The sequence below is a fragment of the Yarrowia lipolytica genome, chromosome 1E (assembly GCF_001761485.1).
Source record: "Yarrowia lipolytica chromosome 1E, complete sequence".
Classification (NCBI taxonomy): domain Eukaryota; kingdom Fungi; phylum Ascomycota; class Dipodascomycetes; order Dipodascales; genus Yarrowia; species Yarrowia lipolytica.
In genome coordinates, this window is record NC_090774.1 from 4035903 (window position 1) to 4058893 (window position 22991).

Consider the following 22991-nt stretch of genomic DNA (forward strand, 5'->3'; position numbering starts at 1 on the left):
CTTTTATGCCTACTTTCGCTTAACAACCTCGAGGTTGTCAAGAGCATCCTTCTCAAAAGCCTCAGCCTCAACGTCGAGGATGTAAGGAATGAGGTAGTGGTCGTCCTCCTCAGGCTTGGTGATGTCGTTACCAGTGGCAAGCTTGTGAGACAGAGAGAACTGAGTGGCTCGGATGAGTCGGTAGACTCGGTCGTAAGACTCGGTGGGAGGGAGTCGTCGGAGAGCGAGCTGCATGTTGGGGGTTTCCTCAATGATCAGATCGTTCATCCTGGGGTTAGTATTTGCTCACGCACAAGTTGATGCACACCCATCAATCAACAATTCCAGCAATATCTACAGTTGAGCGTCGGGGGATTCCTTTCTGAGTCGGTTTTTGTGGTCTTCCAGTGTCGCTGTGTCACTTCCGTATCAATGGTGTTTTGACCCTGAAATATCTCTTACGTCGTCGCGTTTAAGGGCACATTTCGCGTGTCGTAGAAACGCAGAAACGCCTTGAAACTGGTGTCGCAAAAGCCGAAATCGTCCATAATCTTTCCCATTCACTCGTACTGTCGATGCTGCGCAACTGTCGTTGGGGTGTGTCGCTGGAGGGCGTTGTTTTCCTTGATACTCACTTGAAACCAAGCTGTCGGTATCCGGAGAACTTGACATAGGTCTTGGCAAGAGGAACAACAATCTTGCTGAGGAGAGGAGACTTGAGGATAAGCTCGCTAGTCTTCACGACGGAGGTGATTGAAGCCATGGTTGCTGTGTTGTGTAAGTAGTTGGTGCACTCTGCGATCTTTTCTACACTCAAAGTGTATTTCCACTGGTCAGGATTTTGTCCTTATTCTATTGGCTAATGGCCCGAGGGCTTGGGAGGATGCAGTGTGCAGGTTTTGCGGAAGTCTCCCCTAACCCTGTTCGCTGTGTTGGGACAAGTTCTAAGCACGTGACCTGAAAAAATGTTGACTCCACTCATTCGGCTCGTAATTTCGAAGAGAATACAGCACCATGGTCATTTTGCTCAATTCGTATGTGTCAAACGTCCTCATCTGCCACCTTTGCCTTCTGGATCGACTGCAGCCAGCGTCCTTATCCCTTGCCTGCATGAGTGTCCACTGATAATGATACCACACCAGAAAACAAAGAGGTAGGCGTGTCATTCTCAACTCTAATGTTGATTAGGTGCATGGCAGGGCGGGTGTGTCCCCCCCACTTGTCGCTTCAGGTCTACTGACTAGCCACGTCCCAAAAGTATATAAGGAAGCCCAATCGCGCTCTTGCTGTCTTCTTCTTCTTCTTTTTCTTCTTCAGAAGTCGATCCCTCCGCCGCCAGACTGGCAACTGTACCGGTTGTCGGGTCCTTCTGTGACAGTGCTGAGCCCGCTGAAAAGCACCAGGCTCCTGTCAAGGCCTTTCCAGGAACGAGCTTGGCCGCCGTACCTGACGTAATACTACCTGACCGAGTGTGGTCAGCAGAGTGCTTTGGGAACATGCCCAACTGGAGTCGCTAAGAAGCTGCGCTCTGGGAGTTTACCGGTTAAGAGCTGTGTTGCAGCCCCTAAGGGAATGTGTCTAAAAAATGACCTTACCATAGCGAAGAGCGATATGATGCCTGAGCCCTGTGAGCCAGAGCAGAAGTGCCACCGACCGACAGAGAGAGAATGCCTTGAGCCCGTGTCTCGACGCGTCTTCGAGCCTGTGATCTCGACCGACTACCAAGGGGGAGGAAGTTCAGCTATGCTAAACCCTGGAGCCGGAACTTTTTACAGAGGGGAGTGCCGCTTAACAATGACCGAGCAGAGAGCCGTTTGGAAATGAATGTGCCGCCATAGGGAGCCAAGTCGTCGAGAGACCGCCAGTCAGAGGAAGCCAAGATCTAGAAAGACGCCATATCAAGTGATTATAAGAGCCACCAGCAACGAGAGCCGCTATAGAGAGATATTTTGAGTCAAAGACCCATTGCGAGAGCCCGAGTGTCCGTGCGAGAGAGAGCCATGTGTGTGTATGAGCCTGAGAAGCCGAGTCCGAGAGTGCCCGTGGGAGCCCCAATTAGTTACAGAACCGTACAAGTACAGAGGGAGAAAAAGAGCCCGAGTCCGATACAGAAGACCAGAGCCGCCAAAATTGATATAGCCAAGAGCCAGAGCCCGTTAGATCATTGAGAATCGAGACGCTGCCCGTGCCGCTTTTATACAGAGGAGTCGCGAATCCGGAAAGCAAAGAGCCCGTTGCCCTGTCGGAAACACAGAAGAGATAGTTGTAGGATAGGAACTACTCAACTCGCATTAGATAGTATTAGGAGGACGTACGCTGGTACTCAGCCGAACCTCCGGGGTTAATACGATTGGACCATCGAGTCCCATCCCCTATATTTGAGACTTGTAGTGTGTATGGTTGTAGAGTAGTTAGTTGTACTTGTAGGAATTGTGTGTTGTGAAGATTTGTAGCAATCTCTCAACAGGAACACACGTATCCTTTACGGTACTTCTGGGCTCTATCCACTATGTACATACTGTAGTAAGGTTCTTATCTGCGATGGGTCTAAGAACTCTACTTGTAAGATGAGCTATATATTATTACTAGCGACAGGTAGCTACTTTCACATCATTAAATGTGATTCTGGAAGAACTCATGGGGCCTGAGGGCGAAAACCTTGCCGTAGATGTCCATGTTGTTGGAACCCTTGATCTTGTTCCAGTAGCAACGCCAGGCAGCGCACTCTTCCTTGTGGGAGGCTTCCGTCTTGGGACCCAGAGAATGGTGCCCATCAATGTCGCCGTTCTTGATTTGAACAGTTTGAGCGTCAGTATATGTAAGAGGCAGAGTCAGCGTCTTTAATCTTGCTGTCCCAGATCAATGTTGTCAGTAGAAACAGTACATTGGGTACCAATGGCATTGATTCGGGGATATATATTAGCAACAATGGCGATATCCCCACTGGCGCAGATATCCTTTGCACCAAACTTTTCAGCGTCGACAGAGGATTCACAAGATAATCGACATGGCCCTAATCTCGACAGTTCGAACGAACAAGTACAGTGCTGTAGGGCTTCTCGAGGTATCGGCGCTCACCGGTAAACTCGCCCTGGAAGGAGACCAAGGCAATGGTGCCAAGGCCATCCTCGGCTAGTTTCTTGGCGTAGGTTTCAGTGGTTCGTGGTAGGTGAATGCTACCGCTGGCGTTTGTGATCTTCATCTTCGATCTATTGTCACCTGCAGGCCCTTCATATAAATGATAGCCCAAGTTTACAAGGCTTACTACAAATATCAAATGAACCACTTGTATAAGCAGCACTTGTATGTACTGTAGCTACAGTATACTGCAAAATCCGCTCGAGACAGTCTTATAATACAAGGTTTCGATAACAGGCAGCCGTTGGGTTAATTCTATGTAGTGAGGTGATTAACGATTAAGGCAGGCGGGGAAAGAGTTAGAAATGTTCGTTCATCCCCATGTGTCAATTCATACATAAGACCACAGTGGAACCCCTGTCATTCACTCAATCCATCAATACAAACTACACTACCGACTCACAACAAGAAAAATGTCCACTCAGAAGAACGTCACCTACAAGAACCTCAACGGCAACGGAATCACACAGTCAGCCATTGTCTTCTTCCCTCCCAACTTCCAGGAGTCTCAGAAGTACTCTTCTATCATCGTTGGCCACCCCGCTGGAGGTGTCAAGGAACAGACTGCCAGCATATACGCCGAAAAGCTTGCTGCAGGTGGTTTCGTGACCATTGCTTACGATGCTTCCTACCAGGGAGACTCCACAGGAGAGCCTCGATTCCTCGAAGACCCTTACATTCGAACCGAAGACAATTCTGCAGCAGTCGACTACCTCACGACCCTGCCTTATATCGACAACCTGAACATTGGTGTCCTTGGTATCTGTGCCTCTGGTGGCTACGTCGTGAACGCTGCCATCAACGACAAGCGAATCAAGGCTGTCGGTACCGTGTCTGGTGTGAACATTGGAAACATGTACCGAGCGGGATGGACCGGGGATGCCTCTGGCGTCGCTCTCGCTACCCTTCAGCTGGGTGACCAGGCTAGAACCGACGAGGCCGATGGCGGAGAGACTGCCTACATGCCCTTTGCTCCCGAGAAGGTTGAGGACGCCCCTGTCCCTGAACTCCGAGATGCATATGACTACTACCGAACATCCCGAGCCCAGAAGACTAATTGTCCTTCCAAGTTCACTGTTAGATCTATCAACCAACTTGTCACCTATGACGCCTTCAACCTCGCTAAGGACTTTCTTACTCAGCCCCTTCTCATGATTGCTGGTAGCGAGGCCGGAACCAAGTTCTACTCGGTCGACCTTGTTAAGGATGTGAAGGGTGTTAGCCAGGACGCTCAGACTTATATTGTCGAGGGTTCTAACCACTTTGATCTTTATGACAAGTCCAAGCAGGTGGATGAGGCTGTCTCTCAACTCCTCCCCTTCTACGAGAAGTACTTGAAGTAGAGTGACTACCGTATGTACTCGATACAAGTACAGTATGTACCTAAGCTAATATCTACAGTATATCCAAGAGAATTTCCAATCTACAAGTAACTAGCCTAACGTTACTACTTTGTAGCTACAAGTAGTGTAAATACATCTATAACTGACTATGCGATACAACATTCTGTACCTAGTTCAAGCTAGTCTATACGCTTTCCGCTATCGCCTACAGAACTCGAGCACAAACGGTGCAATATGTACATCATTACCTATGCTTCATCATTTGTTAGTCTACTTGGAGTTTATAAATAGTATCGTGTCGTAGTCCGACCAGAAACGGGTTAGTCATAACTGGCGGCAGCCTGTCGTCTTAGAAAGGGACTGGGAGCTTCGTCCCATTGGTCGATGTAGGTTCTCTTGGCTGGTCGTTTGACGGCGGCTGGGGTTTTGAATCCAGCGTAGACAGCGTGGAAATGCGGGGCAGCACGCTGCTTGGATGCAGACTTGTCCGAGTCATGGGACGAGCCAGACGAGGTCAATGATGGGTTAGAGGCGTTGGTTAAAGGCAGCTCCTCAAGAGGCTTGAGAGGAGTGCGTTTGAGAGGGGTAGAGATAGCCAGCCCTCGAGGACCCTTGACGTGCTTGATTGGTGTAAGCTGAGAAGGAGAGAAAGACATGGAGATGTCTCGGGGAGAAGATCGGTGGGCAGTAGGAGAGATGGGTGGCGGAGGGGTTGGAGCGGGCAAGTCTGCAAGGGCCTGCCGGACCCTTCGTTCCACCTCTTGCTCAACAACAGACTCCAGTTCGCTCTGAATGTTGTTGAAGTATTCCTGTTCCACTGTCTCCCGGTACTGTTCAAGGTTTTGGGAAATTTGAAGGACTTCTTCTCGGCGTTCCTCGAAAATTTCGACTTCGCGTTTGAGGTTCTCCTGATACTCCAGCAGGTGCTGGTGCTGCTCAGAGAGCATACGGTCTTTTCGGACCAGCTTAATGATGTCAAGTCTCAGTAGGGTTGCTGTAGACGGTCGGTTATGAGGGTTGATATCCAGACATGCCTGGATGGTTCGTTTCAGGGTGGACGAGTATCGTGGGGGTAACTCGGGGTACATACCGTCCTGGACCCTTTGTGTGAGTTGGACATGGTTTTTGGCCTGGAAGGGAGGATGCAGTTGGCACAGCTCGTAGATGACGCATCCCAGTGACCATATGTCTGAGGCCGGCGAAGACACATCGTTGAGAAGTACCTCGGGAGACATGTAGTAAGGGGTGCCCACAAAGGTGTTGGCCATCATATGGCTCTGATCCAGCATTTTGGCGAGTCCAAAGTCCCCCAGCTTGACGCAATGGTCACCGTCAAGAAAAATGTTATCGGGTTTGATATCTCGGTGTAGAATGACGTTGCTGGGATAGACTTCATCCTCTTCTCCTTGGTTGGTAAACAGATCGGTTAGAGGAGGAGCATCTTGTCCAAAATGGCATCTGTAAAGTGCCAGAAGCAGCTGTGTGAAGATGCTCCATACAATTCGCTCGGGCACCCTTTCATCTGTCTCCTTGCACTGCTGGATGAGCCCTGCCAAGTCTCCTCCTCCACAGTAGTCCATGTAAAGATGGACCAGGTGTTTGTCTGGCAGGTGTTCGTGGTGCAGATAACCAACAATGTTGGTGTGATGGAGTCCTTTGAGGATGCGAAACTCGGCAATAAGCTGCTCTTTCTCCTTGGGCGTCATTCTTCGGTATGAGATTTCCTTTCTGGCCAGAATCTGTCCATCGTTTATGCGTCGCACTTTTCGGATCTGGCCAAAGGATCCTCGTCCAATGAGCTCCAATTCTTCAAATTCCATGACGGGCGGCTTGGTTGTTTACGAGCAGCAGCTGCTGGGTGCTCCTGGTCGTCTCTCGTCGTTAGGAAGGGGCTCCAATTATGGGGTTGACAGTGACAAGAGTGTGAACTTGGCTGTGGTGTGCTTCCTGCATAATCATGTTTACATTTACTCTTTTAGACAGCTCGTGCGAATCTAAATTTTCACCTCAGGAGGGCGACGCGTACGGCTGACGTGCGTTGATTGTACGTAATGGAAGGGGCATAGGTGTACAAAAACAGCTCTTGTTAAATTCGTCGCCTATTGCATACCTTCTCAGCTTTCGTGTTTTCCCCACAACCCCGGTGAGCTATGTTTTGGCTGATGTTGAGTTGAGGCTGTTGCCCCAGCAACGTTAAACCATTTCGTCCTCGGACAGATCTTCGATGTGTTGGAAAGACATTGGAGGCACTGTATTGGGTAGGTAGGCCAGAATATAGCTACCTATCTGTCCATTACCTATATATTAATGTCAAATATTACTGTCTGTGCCGTGCAAATCCCGACACCTCTCTCCCAAATTCACCTATTTACAGCTCTGTTGGCTTGATTTAGTGTGTACAGGGCCACATTACCACCAGCCCGACAAGACATGGGTCAATGAGGAGCAGATATATAATGTCTCCATAATCATGACAATCAGACAAGACAGGTCGATGGTCCTGTTTTGTTTTGGTGCTTCAATTGTTTGTTGACATAGAGTCGACGAGTCGATTTGGCCAGAATAATACTCGAACATTTTGCACCCATACCCATACCCAGTCCATTGAAGTTCTCAATGAAGATCATGGAACAGAGCAGATCGAGGCGATCGAGATATTGGGTGCGGGAAGCACACGGGGCTTCCAAAAAGACAGCCACAACTGTATGTACTGTACTGTACCAGTGCAAGCACAAGAACAAGTGCCTGTGCACGTTTCTACTATAGACATGAAATACGAATATATACACCCTAAACCACCATAATTACAACCTCCTTCCATCCCATTAGCCGTACATAATTTACCTCAAGGTGTTTCAGAGTCTCCACTGTAATGTGCCCCGACACGTATCTAGCTGTGATTAGGCAGTGATGACGTCAGAAAAGTAGAGGACGAGTTAAGAGGACCAGAAGAGTCATGCAGTCATGTGACCAGAAATTAACAAACGAATCTTACCATCTCTTTCTCTTTCTCTTCCTCTCTCTCTCTCTGTCCGTCACGTGATCATATTACTCTCTCAGGTTACAGCCTCTCGCCTCGTGGCCATAGAGTTGGGCTGTGCATGCATAAGCGTGCAATATATTGACAGTTTGGTGGTGAACAACCTCGACTGGTTTTGTCATAATCTTCACCAAGAAGACCAACCTCGCAGCCATCGATCGAACACACCAACGATGCCCATCACGTTTGATAAGGAAAAGTTCAAAAGCGGAGTCAGTTCCGTGCGGAGCAAGAGTGGCTCTGCCAAGGGAAAAATGGACGGCTTCAGAGCAAAGTGGAATGGCAACAGTTCGTCATCTGCCGGCAGTTATGAACCTCCCGCTGAAATCACTAGCCGACCTCTCACGTCGCTTCCCGATCCCAAAACCTTTGCTCCTCCTCCTAAACACCGTGAATGGTACGGAGACGAAGTTAGCCAACAATCACTAGCCGTCGCTAAAGACGCACAGTATGTCCAGCAACCTGCTCGACCTCAACCAGCTGCTCCTGCCGCAGCCCAACCTCCTGCTCCCGCTGCTTATCAGCCTGCTGCCCCAGCTGCCGCACAACCGGGTGCTTATCAGGCTGCTCCTGCACCTCCTCCAAGAGCAGTGCCTGCTCCTCCTGGTGCAGCAGCAGGTGGCCCTCCTCCTCCTCCTAGACCTGTTCCCACACCTCCAGCGGCAGGGGATCAACAACCAGCAGCGTACCCAGCCAGCAGCGGCTCCCTGCCCAGCTGCTCCTCCTCGAGAGATCAGCCCTCCCTCATTACGACAACCTCGCCCCACCCCAGACTCCCTCCCGACCCCCTCCCATGCCTGCTAGACCTGGCGCGCCCACACAGCCCTACGGAAATACCCCACCAGCCTCGGATCCTAATGTCTACGGGGCTCCTGCCGCCCCTGTAGCTGCCACACCCGCTGCCGCCGCTTCCACACCCGCTGGAATCAACTTTGCAGCCCAGATCGCTGGCCGAAGAAGCTCTGCAGCATCCTCCGTCTCGGACATCACCTCGGGGATGGCCCAGACTGCAATTGGTAAGAAGAAGCCTCCGCCACCTCTTCCCAAGAAGAAGCCCGGTCTGGCAGGCAAACCTGTCCCTGGAGCCAAACCCACTGCTTTTGGTGCTCCAGCCGCAGCTGCCGTTGCTTCAGTGCCTGCTTCACAGGCGGCATCAGCAGTTGAGGCTGCTCTGGGTGCACAGTCGTACTCCAAGGCCCCTGCATTCGTGCCTCCTCCTTCTGGAAAGCCTGTGGACACCCAGATGCACACCCAGTGGTTCGTCAACGACCAGCCACCCCCGGATCTCCAGGGCCTGGGCTGGACTTCGCAGTTCTCATCTTCTGGAGGCACCACTACGAAGATCTATGCCTTCAGAATCCCAGAGGATCTGTCTATCATCAAACTGCGCATCGTCTACCCTACTAACAATCCTGCTGCAGCTACTTGCGAACGAAAGGATGTGCCTCCTCCTCGAGAGCTGACTCCCGGAGAGCTCTACGAGTACAACCTGCAGTACGGAGATGGAGTGGCTCGATGGGCCGAATCAATGGTGGGAACCCAGGTTGGAGACGGAGAGTGCTGGACTCTTGCCAAGAATGCCATTGAACAGAGCTCCCAGACTGCCCTGGTTTCGCAAGCCTACACCCATGGCGCTCTGATCTACCAGCAGAATGGCTCCACCAATAACCCAGCTAACATTGTCAAGAACGTGGAGGCTATTCGACGAGGAGACATTCTGCAGTTTTACGAGGTCAAGTTCGAATCTCGGTCCGCTGGTGGCTTCTCTTCCGCGTCCTACGGCGTGCCCAACCATACTGCAGTGGTTGTGGGAGTTTCTGAGGGCCAGAGAACAGTCTACATTCTGCACCAGAACACTGGTGGCTCCAAAATTGTGCAGCAGGGCCAGCTTGAGCTGGCTGACATGACCAGCGGCGAGCTCAAGGCCTACCGAGTGGTGGGGGCCGAGTGGGCTGGCCAACTTGACTGCTCCATGTAATTGAGCTGTTTTGGTTACTGGCTGATTACGATTTTGCATATCTTAACTCCGGTATGAAAGTCTGAAACTGCGTTCTCGTTTGAGTTGCCTGGACAAGAATTATACGGCATTGGAAAGACGAATGCACAGACATGACCCATACCTTAAGAACGACGGCACTTTATGCTACTGTATCGTAGCTGGTATAGAAAGGCTACTATAATATATATATAAAAAGGGATGACGTTATTGTAGATGGGAAAATAGATCGGTGTTCGAATTCGGAATAACTGGGCACGAAAAGAGTATAAACATGTCGTATGTTCCGGAAAGAACAAATAAAAGTGAGGTTTGGGTTCAGGTGAGTTATTTTTAGAATGCACACTCCAAACAAAGACACTGCATCACCGTGAGACCCCACAACAACACTCAGCAGGCAGGGGAATTTCTGTACACCAACAACGGATAAACAGAGAGAACTACGCAATGCCAAGATATGTACAACAGAAAAAAATCACATGCTCTATTTCAAGACTCAAAGGGCGCTTATTTAGCAGACTGGGTTAGTATGGAAGTGCAATTAAAGGCGATACGGCGGATCCTTTGCTCTGTAACACACGCACACAAATAATTAGCTCGCGTGTAGCGCTACAGGACCGTTTTTCCACTGATAACAATATTGACTCAGCCAGTGCAGAAACGCGCTCAAAATGTGCACCACACGGGCTGTGTAAACAACAAGCAGCAGGGAAAAACGGACACAGCCGGTAGCAAAGAAGGGCCCGCTGCGCACGGGTGAGCGCCTTAGGGTCCCACGTGCGCGCGAGAATGAGCCAGAATTATCCCGACATCATGTAATAGTAGAACTCACCAGCAGCTGAACAAACTCGTTGTAGTCGATTCGGCCATCACCGTTGGCATCAGCCTCCTTGATCATCATATCAACCTCCTCATCGGTGAGCTTCTCACCAATGGAGGTCATGACGTGTCGGAGCTCCTGGGCGGAGATGAAGCCGTTGTTATCCCGGTCAAAGACCTTGAATGCCTCTCTGATTTCCTCCTCGGAGTCGGTATCCTTCATCTTTCGAGCCATCATGGTGAGGAACTCGGCGAAGTCAATGGTGCCGTCGTTGTTGGCGTCGACCTCGTTGATCATGTCGGCGAGCTCGGACTCGCTGGGGTTCTGGCCCAGACTTCGCATCACGGTACCAAGCTCCTTGGTGGTGATTTTACCGTCATTGTTCTTGTCAAACAGGGAGAAAGCCTCTCGGAATTCGGCAACCTGGTCTTCGGTCAGCTGGTCAGACATCTTGGTTAGCATTGCGGTTCGGTCGAGGGTATTTTCGATCGAGGGAATGAACGTGACGCAACCGGATTGTCTCGTCTTTTTAAGGGATGCTTGTATGCCACGTGTCAGAGGGTGTTTCTTGGGAGAGACCCGCACTAGCACGTGGCACAATAAAAGCAGGCCCTCACTTCCGAGTGCAGAATATTATCACGTAAGGGTTACCCCTGCTTTTTCTCGTCGTCATCGTACTTACCTTTGGTGTGTTGTGGTGTGTAGAGAAAGAGTAATTTGGATTCGGGGAGTTAGTTTAGTTTGCGTTCGCCACGGTGGAGAGTAAATAGAGCCAGGTTGGGAGTCGAACTGCGGAGCGTTAGGGTTATGCCACAGCACCCAAGCGCTGGGTACTGAACTGGAGCAAGACACTCGAAACAAAGTTTGTCTTGCAGATGACATACCTGGAAAGCGTGCATGCCAACAGCTCAACAATAGATCCACCAAACGTCCACCTAAACGAAATATGAAGGCCTGGCACTGGTCTGTCACCCTTGTGGTAATCTACCTGGCAATTCCAGTCATTCTCTATTTGCTCACCCGAAAAGATGACCGAAAACCGCTCAGTGACATTCGAAAACGGAAGAGAACCATTGTGCTGGTCCTCGGAGACCTAGGTCGATCTCCTCGAATGCTCTACCACGCTCGGTCTCTGGCACGAAGCGGACACAAAGTTGACCTGTGCGGATACGACGGCGCAAAGCCCTTCGACGAGATCCTCAACAATGATCTCATCAAGATCCACCACATTCCTTTGATCCTCAACACACGCAAACTGCCATTTGTCGTGTTTGGCATTCTCAAGGTTATCCGACAGCACTGGCTGTTGATTTCTCTGCTCTACAAACTGCGAGGCGCTGACTACCTACTCGTGCAGAACCCTCCCTCAATCCCTACCCTTGGAGTTGTAAGGTTCTACAACCTGTTCCTAAGCACTCGAACCAAGGTCGTTCTGGACTGGCACAACTTTGGCTACACCATCTTGGCTCTCAAGCTGCCCGAGACTCACCCAATGGTCAAGTTTGCTAAGTTCTACGAGGGTTTCTTTGGAGGTAGAGCCTTTGTTCATCTGTGTGTGACTGTTCTAATGGGTCAGGCTATGCGAAAGACATTTGGAATGAGTGGACGACGAATTGTGCCCTTGCACGACCGACCTGCTTTCCACTTCAAGCCTCTCAGCGAATCTGAGAAGCTCGATGTGCTCAGAGACTTTAAGGAGACTCTCTATGACGACATGATCGCTGATCACAAGATTATCGTGTCCAGTACATCGTACACTCCCGACGAGAACTTCAACATTCTCCTCGACGCTCTGGCTCTCTACGACGAATCCAAACTCGACCTCCCTCCTCTCCGTGTCATCATAACTGGAAAGGGACCCATGATGCCCGAGTTCTTGGCCAAGGTGGAAAAGCTGCAGTTAAAGAGAGTGTCCATTCGAACCGCCTGGCTCGAGTTTGCCGACTACCCTCGAATTCTGGGCGCTGCCCACCTCGGAGTGTCTCTCCATGAGTCTTCTTCAGGCTATGATCTGCCCATGAAGGTCGTTGATATGTTTGGATGTGGCATTCCTGTGGTGTCTGTGGACTACGCTGCTCTTTCTGAGCTGGTCAAGACCAACACCAACGGTGTGGCTGTCAAGGGCCACGTGGAGATGGGCAACACTTTCATGTCCTTGTTTTCCAACCGTGGAAAACTTGACAACATCAAGCGAGGAGCTATGATCGAGTCTCGAAACACCTGGGACCAGACCTGGGTCAAGACTGTGGGTCCTCTTTTCGACATCGGAGAGTACGTTCAACAGAGACCAGATGAGGATTACGACTTCAGCAGTAGCAGCAGCGACGACGACCACTAATAACGATACGAAAAGAGAAGGTGAGAAAAGGATAAAAGAGATGGACATTGATCCACACTACATATAACTGAATGCATTTTTATTGTACCACATAGGACCATTATAATGGGGGCATAAACAAGCAATTGTTACCCACCTCATAAAAGGGAGGCTTGATAAGCCAAAGCATCATGGTACAGTTGGACTTCATATCTGTCTACATACAAGTACCGCTGCAACTGTTCTCCAACAGTTCAAACAGACGCTGTGACGTCATAGATCTGCAAATTTCAACGGAGAATACAATCTGAAACGCCACAAAGAGCAAATCCAACACATGGACAAAGAATGAAATGTAATAACCGATCTGACATTACGTCACACATGATGTTCCCCACGTGTGGACTGCGTTTGTGCGTTTGTGGCCCTTAATTTCCAGTCAGGTTGGGTTAGGGTAAACAGGATCATCTGGTCATTGCAAAATAGAGTTTCAGGTGCCTCATCGTATTTGAACGTCTTTTAATGTCTATCATAAATGTCTATCTAGGGGTTTGCATAGCTGAAATTGGTTCAAATCGTGTGAAAAACACAGAATATTCCATTATTACATCTCCCTGAATAGCTCAACCGCTAGTGCAACTTCTACGGCGTTAGCAATCGCGTCAGCACAAGTTTTTGCTGGTAACAGATAACGTTTCCAGTGCATCAACAGGGGTAGGGTTATGCCACATTAGGCCCAAACACAATGAGGCTGGTAGCCCACCGTCCTTTCTGAGGGTGGTTGTTTTGAGCGCTGGTCTTCAACAGTACACTAAGAAAACAACTTTTGGAGGACCCTGGGGTCTGATTATTGGGTCAGTGTTCGGAAATATTACAACTAGTGTGGGCAACGGTGGATAATAATACTGTAGAAGTGAAGTGGTATGTGTGATATTTTGTTAGACAGAGCTTGCGAAGATTGAGACCTGCATATCAGCATGTCAAGGATCTCATCTCCACACACGCCAGGTGCCCCCATCTCCACGTGTGTTACAGCTGATCGGATTTGACTCATTTAGACCATTGTAATCAAACGATGAAACACACGACCCCTGTCTCTTCCAGCCCATTGTTCGTGTGGCAAGTGCCTCGGGGCTGGATCGCCACCTTCAGATAAGGTCTCTCTTGTGGTATCGTGCATGAGAGCTGTACCAGTAGTTGGGAGGCTGGTTGAGGGAAGATAGAAGAGGGAAAAAAGAGCTTTTACGGCTAGAGAAGATGGACCAAACCAGAGTGTGTCTGACACCAAGACTGCAGATTGGGTTTCGGTAGACACACCCGAGCGATGGTTTGGACGTGTAAGATGCAGGGAACGTTGAGATGCTGGTTGCCACAGCATACTTCGGTGAGGTTATGTGGCAGCCCTGCGGAGATGAAAAAATGCAAGGCTGGGAAATAGTCTGGGGAAATAAAGATGCACTCAGTATATATAGATGTGAACAATCCTCGAAACTTGTATTCTCATCAGACAATCTCATCAACACTCTCTTTCACAACTTCTACAGTCTTTTGACACTCACTTGTCCATCCGACACCTCCACCACTTGTCCATCCGACACTCACTGTCTATCCGACACCCACTGTCCATCCGACACCTACTGTCTATCCGACACTTTCTTATTACTGTCTATCCGACATTGTCAATTGACGCTATTCACTTTCATTTGCGATGAAGTTCACAACTCTCCTTTCTATGGCCTCTGTGGCCATGTCTGCCGCCGTCACTGTGGAGATTCACTCTACGGTGCTAGAAACCGTGTTCGAAACAGCCTCTGAGACGATAATTTCCGACGCCGCAACCCCCGAACCCTCCCCCACAGTCAGATATGTTACCATTCTGCCCAAACCCTTTCCTGCATTCAACGGCGTTGCCCTGAGCGGCACTGTCCACAACAAGCGAGACACCGTCGAGACTTCTGTCGACTGCAATCTCGGACTGGCCTCTGCCTCTGCTGCTGCTCTCCGGGAGCAAAGTTCAGCTGGTACCTCGTCCGCAGCATATACCGCAACCTTAACTTCTGGTAGCAATCTTAGCTCCGAGACCCACACCATTGAGGTTTCTTCTTCTACTTCTTCCATTCCCGAACCTGCCACCGCATCAATTGAGACCGAGCCTAACCCCAGTCTCATCCCCCTCTTTATCCCCGTTCACCAGGAAGACTCCCCCCCCGACACTACCACCGACACTCACAACATGGGACTTGGAACCAAAATCAGAGACATGGTCAACAACGTTGGCCCCGTGGCCGCTGCCGACCTCAGCAAGCCCAACCAGGCTCCCAATGACCGAACCATCTTCCAGTCGCGAAACAACCATGGCCCCAACATTGGCTCCATGTTCCTTCTCGAGAAGTGGCTGACCCCTGGCATGTTCCCCGACTCCGCCAAGGGAGACGCTGAGCTCGACGCTGTGACCGCTCTCGTTGCCGAACAGGGTGCCGGCGGCGCCCAGAAGAAGTTTGAGGACCACTGGAACACCTGGATCACCGACGACGACTTCTCGTACCTGCAGTCTGTGGGAGCCAACGCCATCCGAGTGCCCATGGGCTACTGGACCATCAACGGAGGCGCCTTCACCCAGGGCACCCCCTTCCAGCAGTACCAGTCCGTCTACCAGAACGCCTGGTCCATTTTCAAGACCAACATTCTCGACAAGGCCCGAGCCGCCAACATTGCTGTTCTGATTGATCTGCATGCCGTTCCCGGCGGCGCCAACGGAGACGCTCACTCTGGAACCTCTTCCGGTAAGGTCGAGTTCTGGGACTCTCGAAGCGACCAGAAGATTGCTATTGACGCTCTCCAGTGGGTCGCCAAGGACGTGCTTTCATACGACAACGTTCTCGGTATCGAGGTCGTCAACGAGGCCGTCTACGACGCTTCCACTTCCAAGGAGGGCTCTTACTACCTGCGAGCTCTCGAGGCCATCCGACAGGTGAACCCTGACGTTCCCGTCTACATCTCCGATGGCTGGGCTCCTACCGAATGGAACGAGTGGGTCCAGGAGCAGAACCAGAAGCTTTCTGCCGGTCAGAACACTGGTTTTGTTGTCGACTCGCACGTCTACAAGGCCTTCTCCGAGCAGGACAAGGGCAACTCTCCCCAGCAGAACATTGCCAACGTTCCCGCCTACCTCAATGTTGGAAAGGCCCAGGCTGATTCTATTGTCGGCGAGTTCTCCTGTGTCTTCTCCGAGGAGACCTGGGCTAAGGCCGGCGGTGAGGACCGAGAGCAGCTTGCCATCAAGTACGGCCAGGTTCAAATTGAGTCCTTCAACCAGAATGCCCGAGCCGGATGGTTCTTCTGGACTTACAAGTTCCAGTACGGCGATGGAGGCGATTGGGGCTTCAAACCCATGACCCAGAAGGGCGCCCTCCCGACCTTCTCCAACGGAGGCTCCAACAAGGATCCCAAGGCCGGCATCAAGGAGGCAGCCACCAAGGCTACCGAGGAGCACTCTGCCTACTGGGACCAGCATCAGGGTAACTACGAGCACTGGCGATACGCCGATGGATACGTTTCGGGATGGCAGGACGCTGCCGCCTTCTACGAGTTCCACGGCTCCACCATTGGCCGAATCAACGCCTGGCAGGACGCCCGACGAGCCCAGCACATTGCTGCTAAGGGTAACTCCGGTGCCATCTGGGAGTGGGACCAGGGCTTCGACGCTGGTATTCAGGGTCTGCTCAACTACATGCGATCTTAAGCAGATCGCTAGGGCCACTTCAAAACACTTTACGACTCTACAATCACGACTTTTCACAACCACATTCTTCTCTGACTTTCACGGTCTATCGATTGGTAGATCTCTATTTATTCTTTAGCATTTTCTGAATACATTTATTAGATATAATTACACACAGACAGTAGCTTCAAGTAGCGACCAGTAGCAGTAGCAATAACAGCAGACAGGAGCAACGGAGTAGGAAAAGCCACAATAACCACAACGTGCTGCCATTGGCTTGTGCACCAACGTCAACTGCACTATTATCTCGGATATTACGCACTCTTGGCACAGGACACTACGTAATACGTAGGGTCATTGGCTCTTGAGACGAGAATTCTTTCATCAGTATTCTTATAATTAATTATCAACATAGTGTACACATAGCCTTCTATAGTACACCCAACATTTCTACCAACTCACCTCGTGTATCATGACACTGGGCTGGATCAATCGTTATATCATAAATGTACACTACATACAATCCCTAGACCATGGAAAACAGAGAAAAGTTTCGCACAATACCAGGTCCCATCTCGTCGTAATCCTGCTTGGTGTAGCAGTAGTTCTTGAACTCGGGAGTAGAAGACAGCAGAGATCCTCCATACCATACAGCGTTTCGCTGCTTGGAGTGTGAGATGACCTTCACATCGACTCCCGAAGACTTGACTCCGGTCGCCCGCTGGTTAGCAGCAAGTCGATCGTCAGCAAGAGTTCGAATGTCTCGCTGCAGACGTCGGCCGAAATCCTTGAACATGGTTGATCCTCCAGACAGAACAATGTTCTTGTAGAGACCTCGTCGCACATCAATGGGCGAGGACTGGACCACGGTGTCGACCACCTCGGACAGAGGGGTCAGGAAGTCGGACGAGGCAATTTCGGGATTGAAGAAGATCTCAGGGGCCAAAAATCGCTCGTATCCAACATCCACGGTGGCTCGTCGATGCAGACCCTGGTCGGCCATGTACTTTTGGAATCGGTCAGGGTCGTTGTCGAATCGGTTGAACTCCTTGACAATGTCCGGACACACATAACAGTAGTTCTCCTTGATCTGCTCTGCGGTCTTGAGCGACGTGTCGGGCTCGTTTCGGTCTCGAAGCATGTTCTGAATGAAGTAGGTGATGTCTCGGCCCGCAATGGGGATGGACTTGATGGCCGAGCCGATAACGTAACCCTCGGCGACAGGGATCACGTGGGTGACACCGTCTCCGGAGTCGATGACGGTTCCGGTCAGAGATCGATCAGTCACCTTGTTGGAAGTCCAAGATGCGGCCAGAGCCAGGACAGCCTGTACGGCAATGTAGAGACCGGCACAGTTGAAAGACTCAAACATGATCTCGGCGGTGTTTTCTCGGTTCTCGGGGGGATTGAGAGGAGGCTCAGTTAGCAGGAAATGATGATCTTCGGGCTCGCATCGCAAGTATTTGAAAATCGAGTTCTCCCAGAACCGCTCCATGTGATCCCAGTTTTCAATCTGACCGTGTCGAATGGGATAGTTGACCGAGTAGGCAGGGCCGTTGGCGGCGGCGAGGGCCTCGTCGCCAATGTAAAAGTCGAGGTCTTCGGTACCCTTACGACTGATGTTGCCGCCGGAAGATCCTTTGGCGGTGGCAATCACTGTAGGGAAGACGAAAGAGGGGGCATCGTTACCGGCAAAACCGAGTTTTGTGTAACCGGTACCGCTGTAGTTAGTATATGTTTGGTCGTGGGTGGGCTGGGATGAATGACAGGCTATGGTGTTGATGTTGCCTTTCACACCACACAATCACATATCAATGTGGGGTATCGGGTTTGCGTAGATGATACAAAGAGGACTTGAAACAAATATGACGGGTTATGTTTTCTCTGATGATATGATAACATAATCTTAGTGTAGCCACTGATCGCTTCCGTTGCTGTATGTTTCTGACTGTATCGTTATGTCGTTGTGTCTTCGTCGATGTAGATGTCGATGTATCAATATCGACATGCGGCCTGTGTCCAAAGATCGATTGAAGAACCATAGTTGGTTATGACATTCCACAACAGCCATCATCGTCTGTCAGCACTCTCTTGTTCCTTCTCATTTCTCTCATTCTCATTCTGTTCATCATCACCATCATCCCACAGCATAACCCTCATCACCTCTCCAAAATGTCTCAATGGAGATAAACCACTGAATTACTCACTTGTCTGAAGTTAGTAGAGTCCCCTTGAAAATCCTGCCGTGTCCATCCAGTCACGCGATACTCACCCATGACAACCGCAGGGGTTCCCAGATGCGCCATTGTTGCTCAATTGATTTTTTGTTAGCAGATGATGCTCAAGGGCTGGTGTCGGGATGTATGTGCTGTAACTGACAAGCAGTGTTGCGGCATATAGAGTTACCCGGTAGTGGCCACCTGTAATTTGGGTGTGCGGTGCGAAGTGGGAGGACCGGAGATAATGCGTGTTTAGTGCAGTCTGATATGGTGCAGTGACATGTCCGAAATATCATGTGATTGCTTTCAAGTGAACTAGGGAGGAGTGATAGTTGACATTCAGAAGATCTGTCGTCAATTTATTGCTTTTTTTGTGTACTTCATGGTCTATGATTGACCCATGGTTGCTTCTGGGGTGATCCACCGCTTAATAATCCACGATAGAGACGCAAGATAGAAACGCACAGGTTGAGCACCGGGATGGAAAATAGGTATACGTTGATAGGAAAGTCATCAGGGGGAGCACTGGAATCAGGAAGATGTATTTTTTTCTCTTGAATTGGTTCCTAGTGTGATTGGAACATTGATTGAATCATGGCACCAAGACCACGGGACTTGGTTAGGATTACTTTGGTGTGAAAAAGTTTAGTTGGAATGACACTTATTAAATGTTTATTATTCTTCTAATACCCAAGTGGTCTAATTGGGTGGTGGTCGACGACTGTTGGTCTCAAAAGACACAGTATGACGGATACACCACTTTCAACGGTATGAAAAGTATACACCATACACACAAGTTGGTAGCAATTTGTCAGCTGTGAATATAATAATGGCACACGTCTTTTTGCACTACTGTGTGTACTGTATTCCCTTTGAGAAGATGGAGGTTACTGTTTCTACAGTTAGTTAGGCGGATCATGTATCACTCTGAGAGAGCTCGATAAGTATGACATAAAATGCAGTTTTGTTGGTTTGTCATATCTAACGCATTTATATGCATGGAAAGGACCTTCTATCTCACTTTTCGTACATACTGTATACTGTACTTGTATCCCACCAGCTTCACCCTTTAACGATTGACCCAAGTATTGGCGTATCCCAGTTGGCTTCTTAGTTTAACTCTGAAGGGTCTCTGCCTCATGTATTGAAGGAGAAAGACTGCTCCCGCCATACCTCAAATGTACTTGTAGCTTTTCCATGTCGGCCTTCAGTATACTCTCGTACTTGTACTGCTGTTCATCTTTATAACCATCAAACTTTTCCTATCCACGTGTACCGGCTCTTGTAGGTACAAGTGTGTTTTTCCACGGCTAAAAGACCAATAACACCTATGTGTATCGTCTTTCACAACAGTCAGTTCACTGTCTCAGTTTCACGAACCATTTTTTTATTTTTTTTTGGTTCTCTCGCTCTTGTAATTTGCATGCAACACATTCACACGGCTATAAATAGGAACTACTTGTAGTGGAGACAACTGAAAACACTCGAGAGGAGACGACGATATAGAAGACCGCTAAAGTCATTGATACAGGAGCTACCAGGAATTTATTTCGCCAAACTGACTCTGACATACTGAAAAATTCACCTATCATGTTTGTTAGTCTCAATATTCATTCTCCGACCACGACTAGTGTGGCGTATATACTAAAACACTTGTTACGTGTGACACCAAACATACGCCTAATTACCAGATGGTGTACAGCGAAGAACACTAAATACGAGGGTTGGAGAGCCATAAAAACAACGGAAGACCCAGGAAAGTCTTCTATATATATATGTCTGGAAAATACCTCTCAGATTTTTACGGCTCCAAACGTCACCCAACAGCCATAACATAAGTACAAGTACTCGTATTGTACGACTCGTACAGATATGCGTTTCATGTTTCAGATCCACGCGTAGCCACACAGACACAACTTTGGGAGCGCTAAGGTTTTTATGAAGCAGTGCCCACTTGGATCGACAAGGAGGGTTCGATGTGGAGATAGAATGACAGAGGGGGACCGTTTGGGGAAATTCTGGGTTATTGTAATCAATTTCAACCCTTTGTAACAGTAGAACTCGCTGTAAAATTGGCACATTTCCACTTGTATCACTTTTACACGCGCTCCCCCTTTTTCTTACCTAGGGGCTCTGGACTATGTGAACACAGGGAAATTATCTGCCGAGTTTAACCTTGGGTAGTAGGTGGGTATGCACTATGGTGCACAGGTGGGTGAGATGTTGAGACCAACCACTTGGAGCCTCATCGCTGGGGCTGTTTGAGGACAGAGGACAAACCGAACCACCCGGAGCATAATTTTTGCATACAACAACCCCTTCGACTGTCCATCTTCCAACACCGACTCAGACACAAGTCGACATCGACTCTGCATCAGCATTACATCATCGGACTGACAACGGACAACGAGAGAGTGACTATTTGTAAGACTGCTCTTGGCGATACAAACAACTTCACAAGAGGACAATACAGACAAGATAGACGGCTCTCGAAAGATATTCAGTACGACGGCGTACATCTTTTCACGCAACATATCATTTCCTCTTGCACACCACCTAAACGAGTTGAATCAGTAAGTCATCTCACTCCTATCTCATCACCATAACTGCATACAACCCATTCTCATGTTCCCATTCTTCTGCTTTGAAAACCGGGAGAAATGGGCACGCCAAGTCGGCCAGTCGTCGTTCGACCTGGTGGACATGACCCAGTTCCACAGCACTTCCTTCCGAATCATCATCTCGTACATCTTCATGTATGTCCAGATCATCATCACTCTGGCAGTTTATGCCTCAGATATTTACACAGCCATCATGTTGTTGGCGTTCGACCGCTGGGCCTCTTCCATCACCCCCTACGTGCCCTTCCACATCTCCCGATGGCTGTTTGGAGGCTGCATTCTCTTCTCATTTGTGCTTCTCATCTACGACTACATCCAGGCTTACCGTGTGTGGAAACGGTATAACATCTGTCTCACATACACAAACCCCATCTGTCGAACAATCTACTCCATCAAAGGTTTCAACTACTTTTGTTTGTTTGCTAAGATCACCAAGTCTAAGGAGTTCACCGACTACGTTGCCCTGTTTGTCTTCTTCACTTTCAAGGGCTGGGCGAACCTCCTGTTAGCTGAGGGACCGAGACAGGTTCTAAATGCTCTCACTCTGTATTCAGTGCTCAAAATTGACGACGACTTTGTGGGGGCTGTTACAGCTCTGGCTGAGAAGTCACATATTGAGGCTGTCGTTGTATCCTTCATGGCATTCTCGCTGCTCATCTGGGTCATCTCCATGTTCATGTTCATTCTGGCAATGCTCTGTTCATGCTCTGTGTGGACCCAAGTAAAACGACACAGGTGTCACTCGCTGGAAGAGTACTGCTGTGTCCGAATAGACAAACGAGTGGCACACCTAGTTGCGAAGTACCACAAACGTGGCATGCAGAACCTGGCTCTGGAGAACTCGAGAATGTCCAAACAACCCACACTGCCCACCATCGAGTTCCTGGGTACCGAAGAAGAAAATATTGGTTACGGCCACTCCAATGCTCACCTGGAAGCTTATGGTGGCTCTAAAACCAACTTGTTGGCAGCCGACCAGGTCGCTGAAGAGTTTTACAGTAATAAGGAGTACTCTCTGAGTGATCTACAGTCGTATGACTCTCGAAACACTCTCGCTGAGCCCTCAGACCCGCTTTCCAAGTCTGAATTTAGCGACATCACGAGCATCAAACGAAGTGACACTGAGCAATCAAACTTGACAGTCTCTGGATTCTCCAATGGTGTTCATAAAGTTCCCAGAAAGCCCACTCCAGTGAGACAGGCCTCAGGATCTCTTTACCAAAACGACAGCAGCTCTACAAGCAGGCTTTATATCAGCGATAACAGCTCGAGCTTGTACCAGAATCCCAACATTAGCACCTCGGGAGGTTCCATCAGCACATTCCTGGAGCCCGAGACTCAATCGTTCAGTTACAGTCCTCCCAGATATGATCCTTCCGAGTACAGAGGGGGTAGACAACCATCAGATGTTCGCGAGAGACCCGAACAGGCTTACTCAAGACGTCCATCGCAACAGTCGTCTACAAGAAGACCTTCCGAGCCTTATGACAGAAGACCGTCTGAACAGTCTTACGACAGAAGACCATCTGAACGATCATACCAGAGACGCGCGTCTGGGGCACAGGACAGTCATCTATCTTCTCGATCTCAATCACCGCATCTTCCGTTCCAACTCGACCATCAACCTCACAGCCAGTCTCAGAATCCCAACCTGGATCCCTTTGATCCCTCATATAAATAGACTAAAATTGCATTTTCCTTATATACTTACTATAAATTGACAGTTTCTGAAGACGACATGCTCTCTTTATGATCGACTGATATATCGTACAGATTGAGTAGGTACAGTACATACTG

General features: G+C 49.5%; 9 protein-coding genes across 9 annotated transcripts; 5 read left to right on the plus strand and 4 right to left on the minus strand.

The window, feature by feature from the left end:
• Positions 1-9: 9 nt before the first annotated feature.
• On the minus strand, positions 10-742 carry YALI1_E40361g (uncharacterized protein; the record flags this gene model as incomplete). The annotated part of the gene is made up of 2 exons (XM_504755.3): positions 10-268; positions 615-742. The coding sequence occupies 2 exons, from the start codon at positions 740-742 to the stop codon at positions 10-12; spliced, it is 387 nt and encodes a 128-aa protein (XP_504755.1).
• Positions 743-3530: 2788 nt separating this feature from the next.
• YALI1_E40394g (uncharacterized protein) lies at positions 3531-4460 on the plus strand (the record flags this gene model as incomplete). The annotated part of the gene is made up of 1 exon (XM_504756.3): positions 3531-4460. The coding sequence occupies one exon, from the start codon at positions 3531-3533 to the stop codon at positions 4458-4460; it is 930 nt and encodes a 309-aa protein (XP_504756.1).
• Positions 4461-4780: 320 nt separating this feature from the next.
• YALI1_E40422g (uncharacterized protein) lies at positions 4781-6280 on the minus strand (the record flags this gene model as incomplete). The annotated part of the gene is made up of 1 exon (XM_504757.2): positions 4781-6280. One exon carries the CDS (start codon positions 6278-6280, stop codon positions 4781-4783), a length of 1500 nt encoding a protein of 499 aa, XP_504757.1.
• A 2013-nt stretch (positions 6281-8293) lies between these two features.
• On the plus strand, positions 8294-9478 carry YALI1_E40442g (uncharacterized protein; the record flags this gene model as incomplete). The annotated part of the gene is made up of 1 exon (XM_504758.3): positions 8294-9478. The coding sequence occupies one exon, from the start codon at positions 8294-8296 to the stop codon at positions 9476-9478; it is 1185 nt and encodes a 394-aa protein (XP_504758.3).
• Positions 9479-10307: 829 nt separating this feature from the next.
• On the minus strand, positions 10308-10778 carry YALI1_E40467g (calmodulin; the record flags this gene model as incomplete). Its single annotated transcript, XM_504759.3, has 1 exon — positions 10308-10778. The coding sequence occupies one exon, from the start codon at positions 10776-10778 to the stop codon at positions 10308-10310; it is 471 nt and encodes a 156-aa protein (XP_504759.2).
• A 484-nt stretch (positions 10779-11262) lies between these two features.
• Positions 11263-12654, plus strand: YALI1_E40471g (uncharacterized protein; the record flags this gene model as incomplete). The annotated part of the gene is made up of 1 exon (XM_504760.3): positions 11263-12654. One exon carries the CDS (start codon positions 11263-11265, stop codon positions 12652-12654), a length of 1392 nt encoding a protein of 463 aa, XP_504760.2.
• Positions 12655-14341: 1687 nt separating this feature from the next.
• Positions 14342-16375, plus strand: YALI1_E40502g (uncharacterized protein; the record flags this gene model as incomplete). The annotated part of the gene is made up of 1 exon (XM_504761.3): positions 14342-16375. The coding sequence occupies one exon, from the start codon at positions 14342-14344 to the stop codon at positions 16373-16375; it is 2034 nt and encodes a 677-aa protein (XP_504761.2).
• A 505-nt stretch (positions 16376-16880) lies between these two features.
• On the minus strand, positions 16881-18660 carry YALI1_E40540g (uncharacterized protein; the record flags this gene model as incomplete). The annotated part of the gene is made up of 2 exons (XM_068283189.1): positions 16881-18079; positions 18627-18660. The coding sequence occupies 2 exons, from the start codon at positions 18658-18660 to the stop codon at positions 16881-16883; spliced, it is 1233 nt and encodes a 410-aa protein (XP_068139290.1).
• Positions 18661-21198: 2538 nt separating this feature from the next.
• On the plus strand, positions 21199-22875 carry YALI1_E40571g (uncharacterized protein; the record flags this gene model as incomplete). The annotated part of the gene is made up of 1 exon (XM_002143062.3): positions 21199-22875. The coding sequence occupies one exon, from the start codon at positions 21199-21201 to the stop codon at positions 22873-22875; it is 1677 nt and encodes a 558-aa protein (XP_002143098.1).
• Positions 22876-22991: the final 116 nt, after the last annotated feature.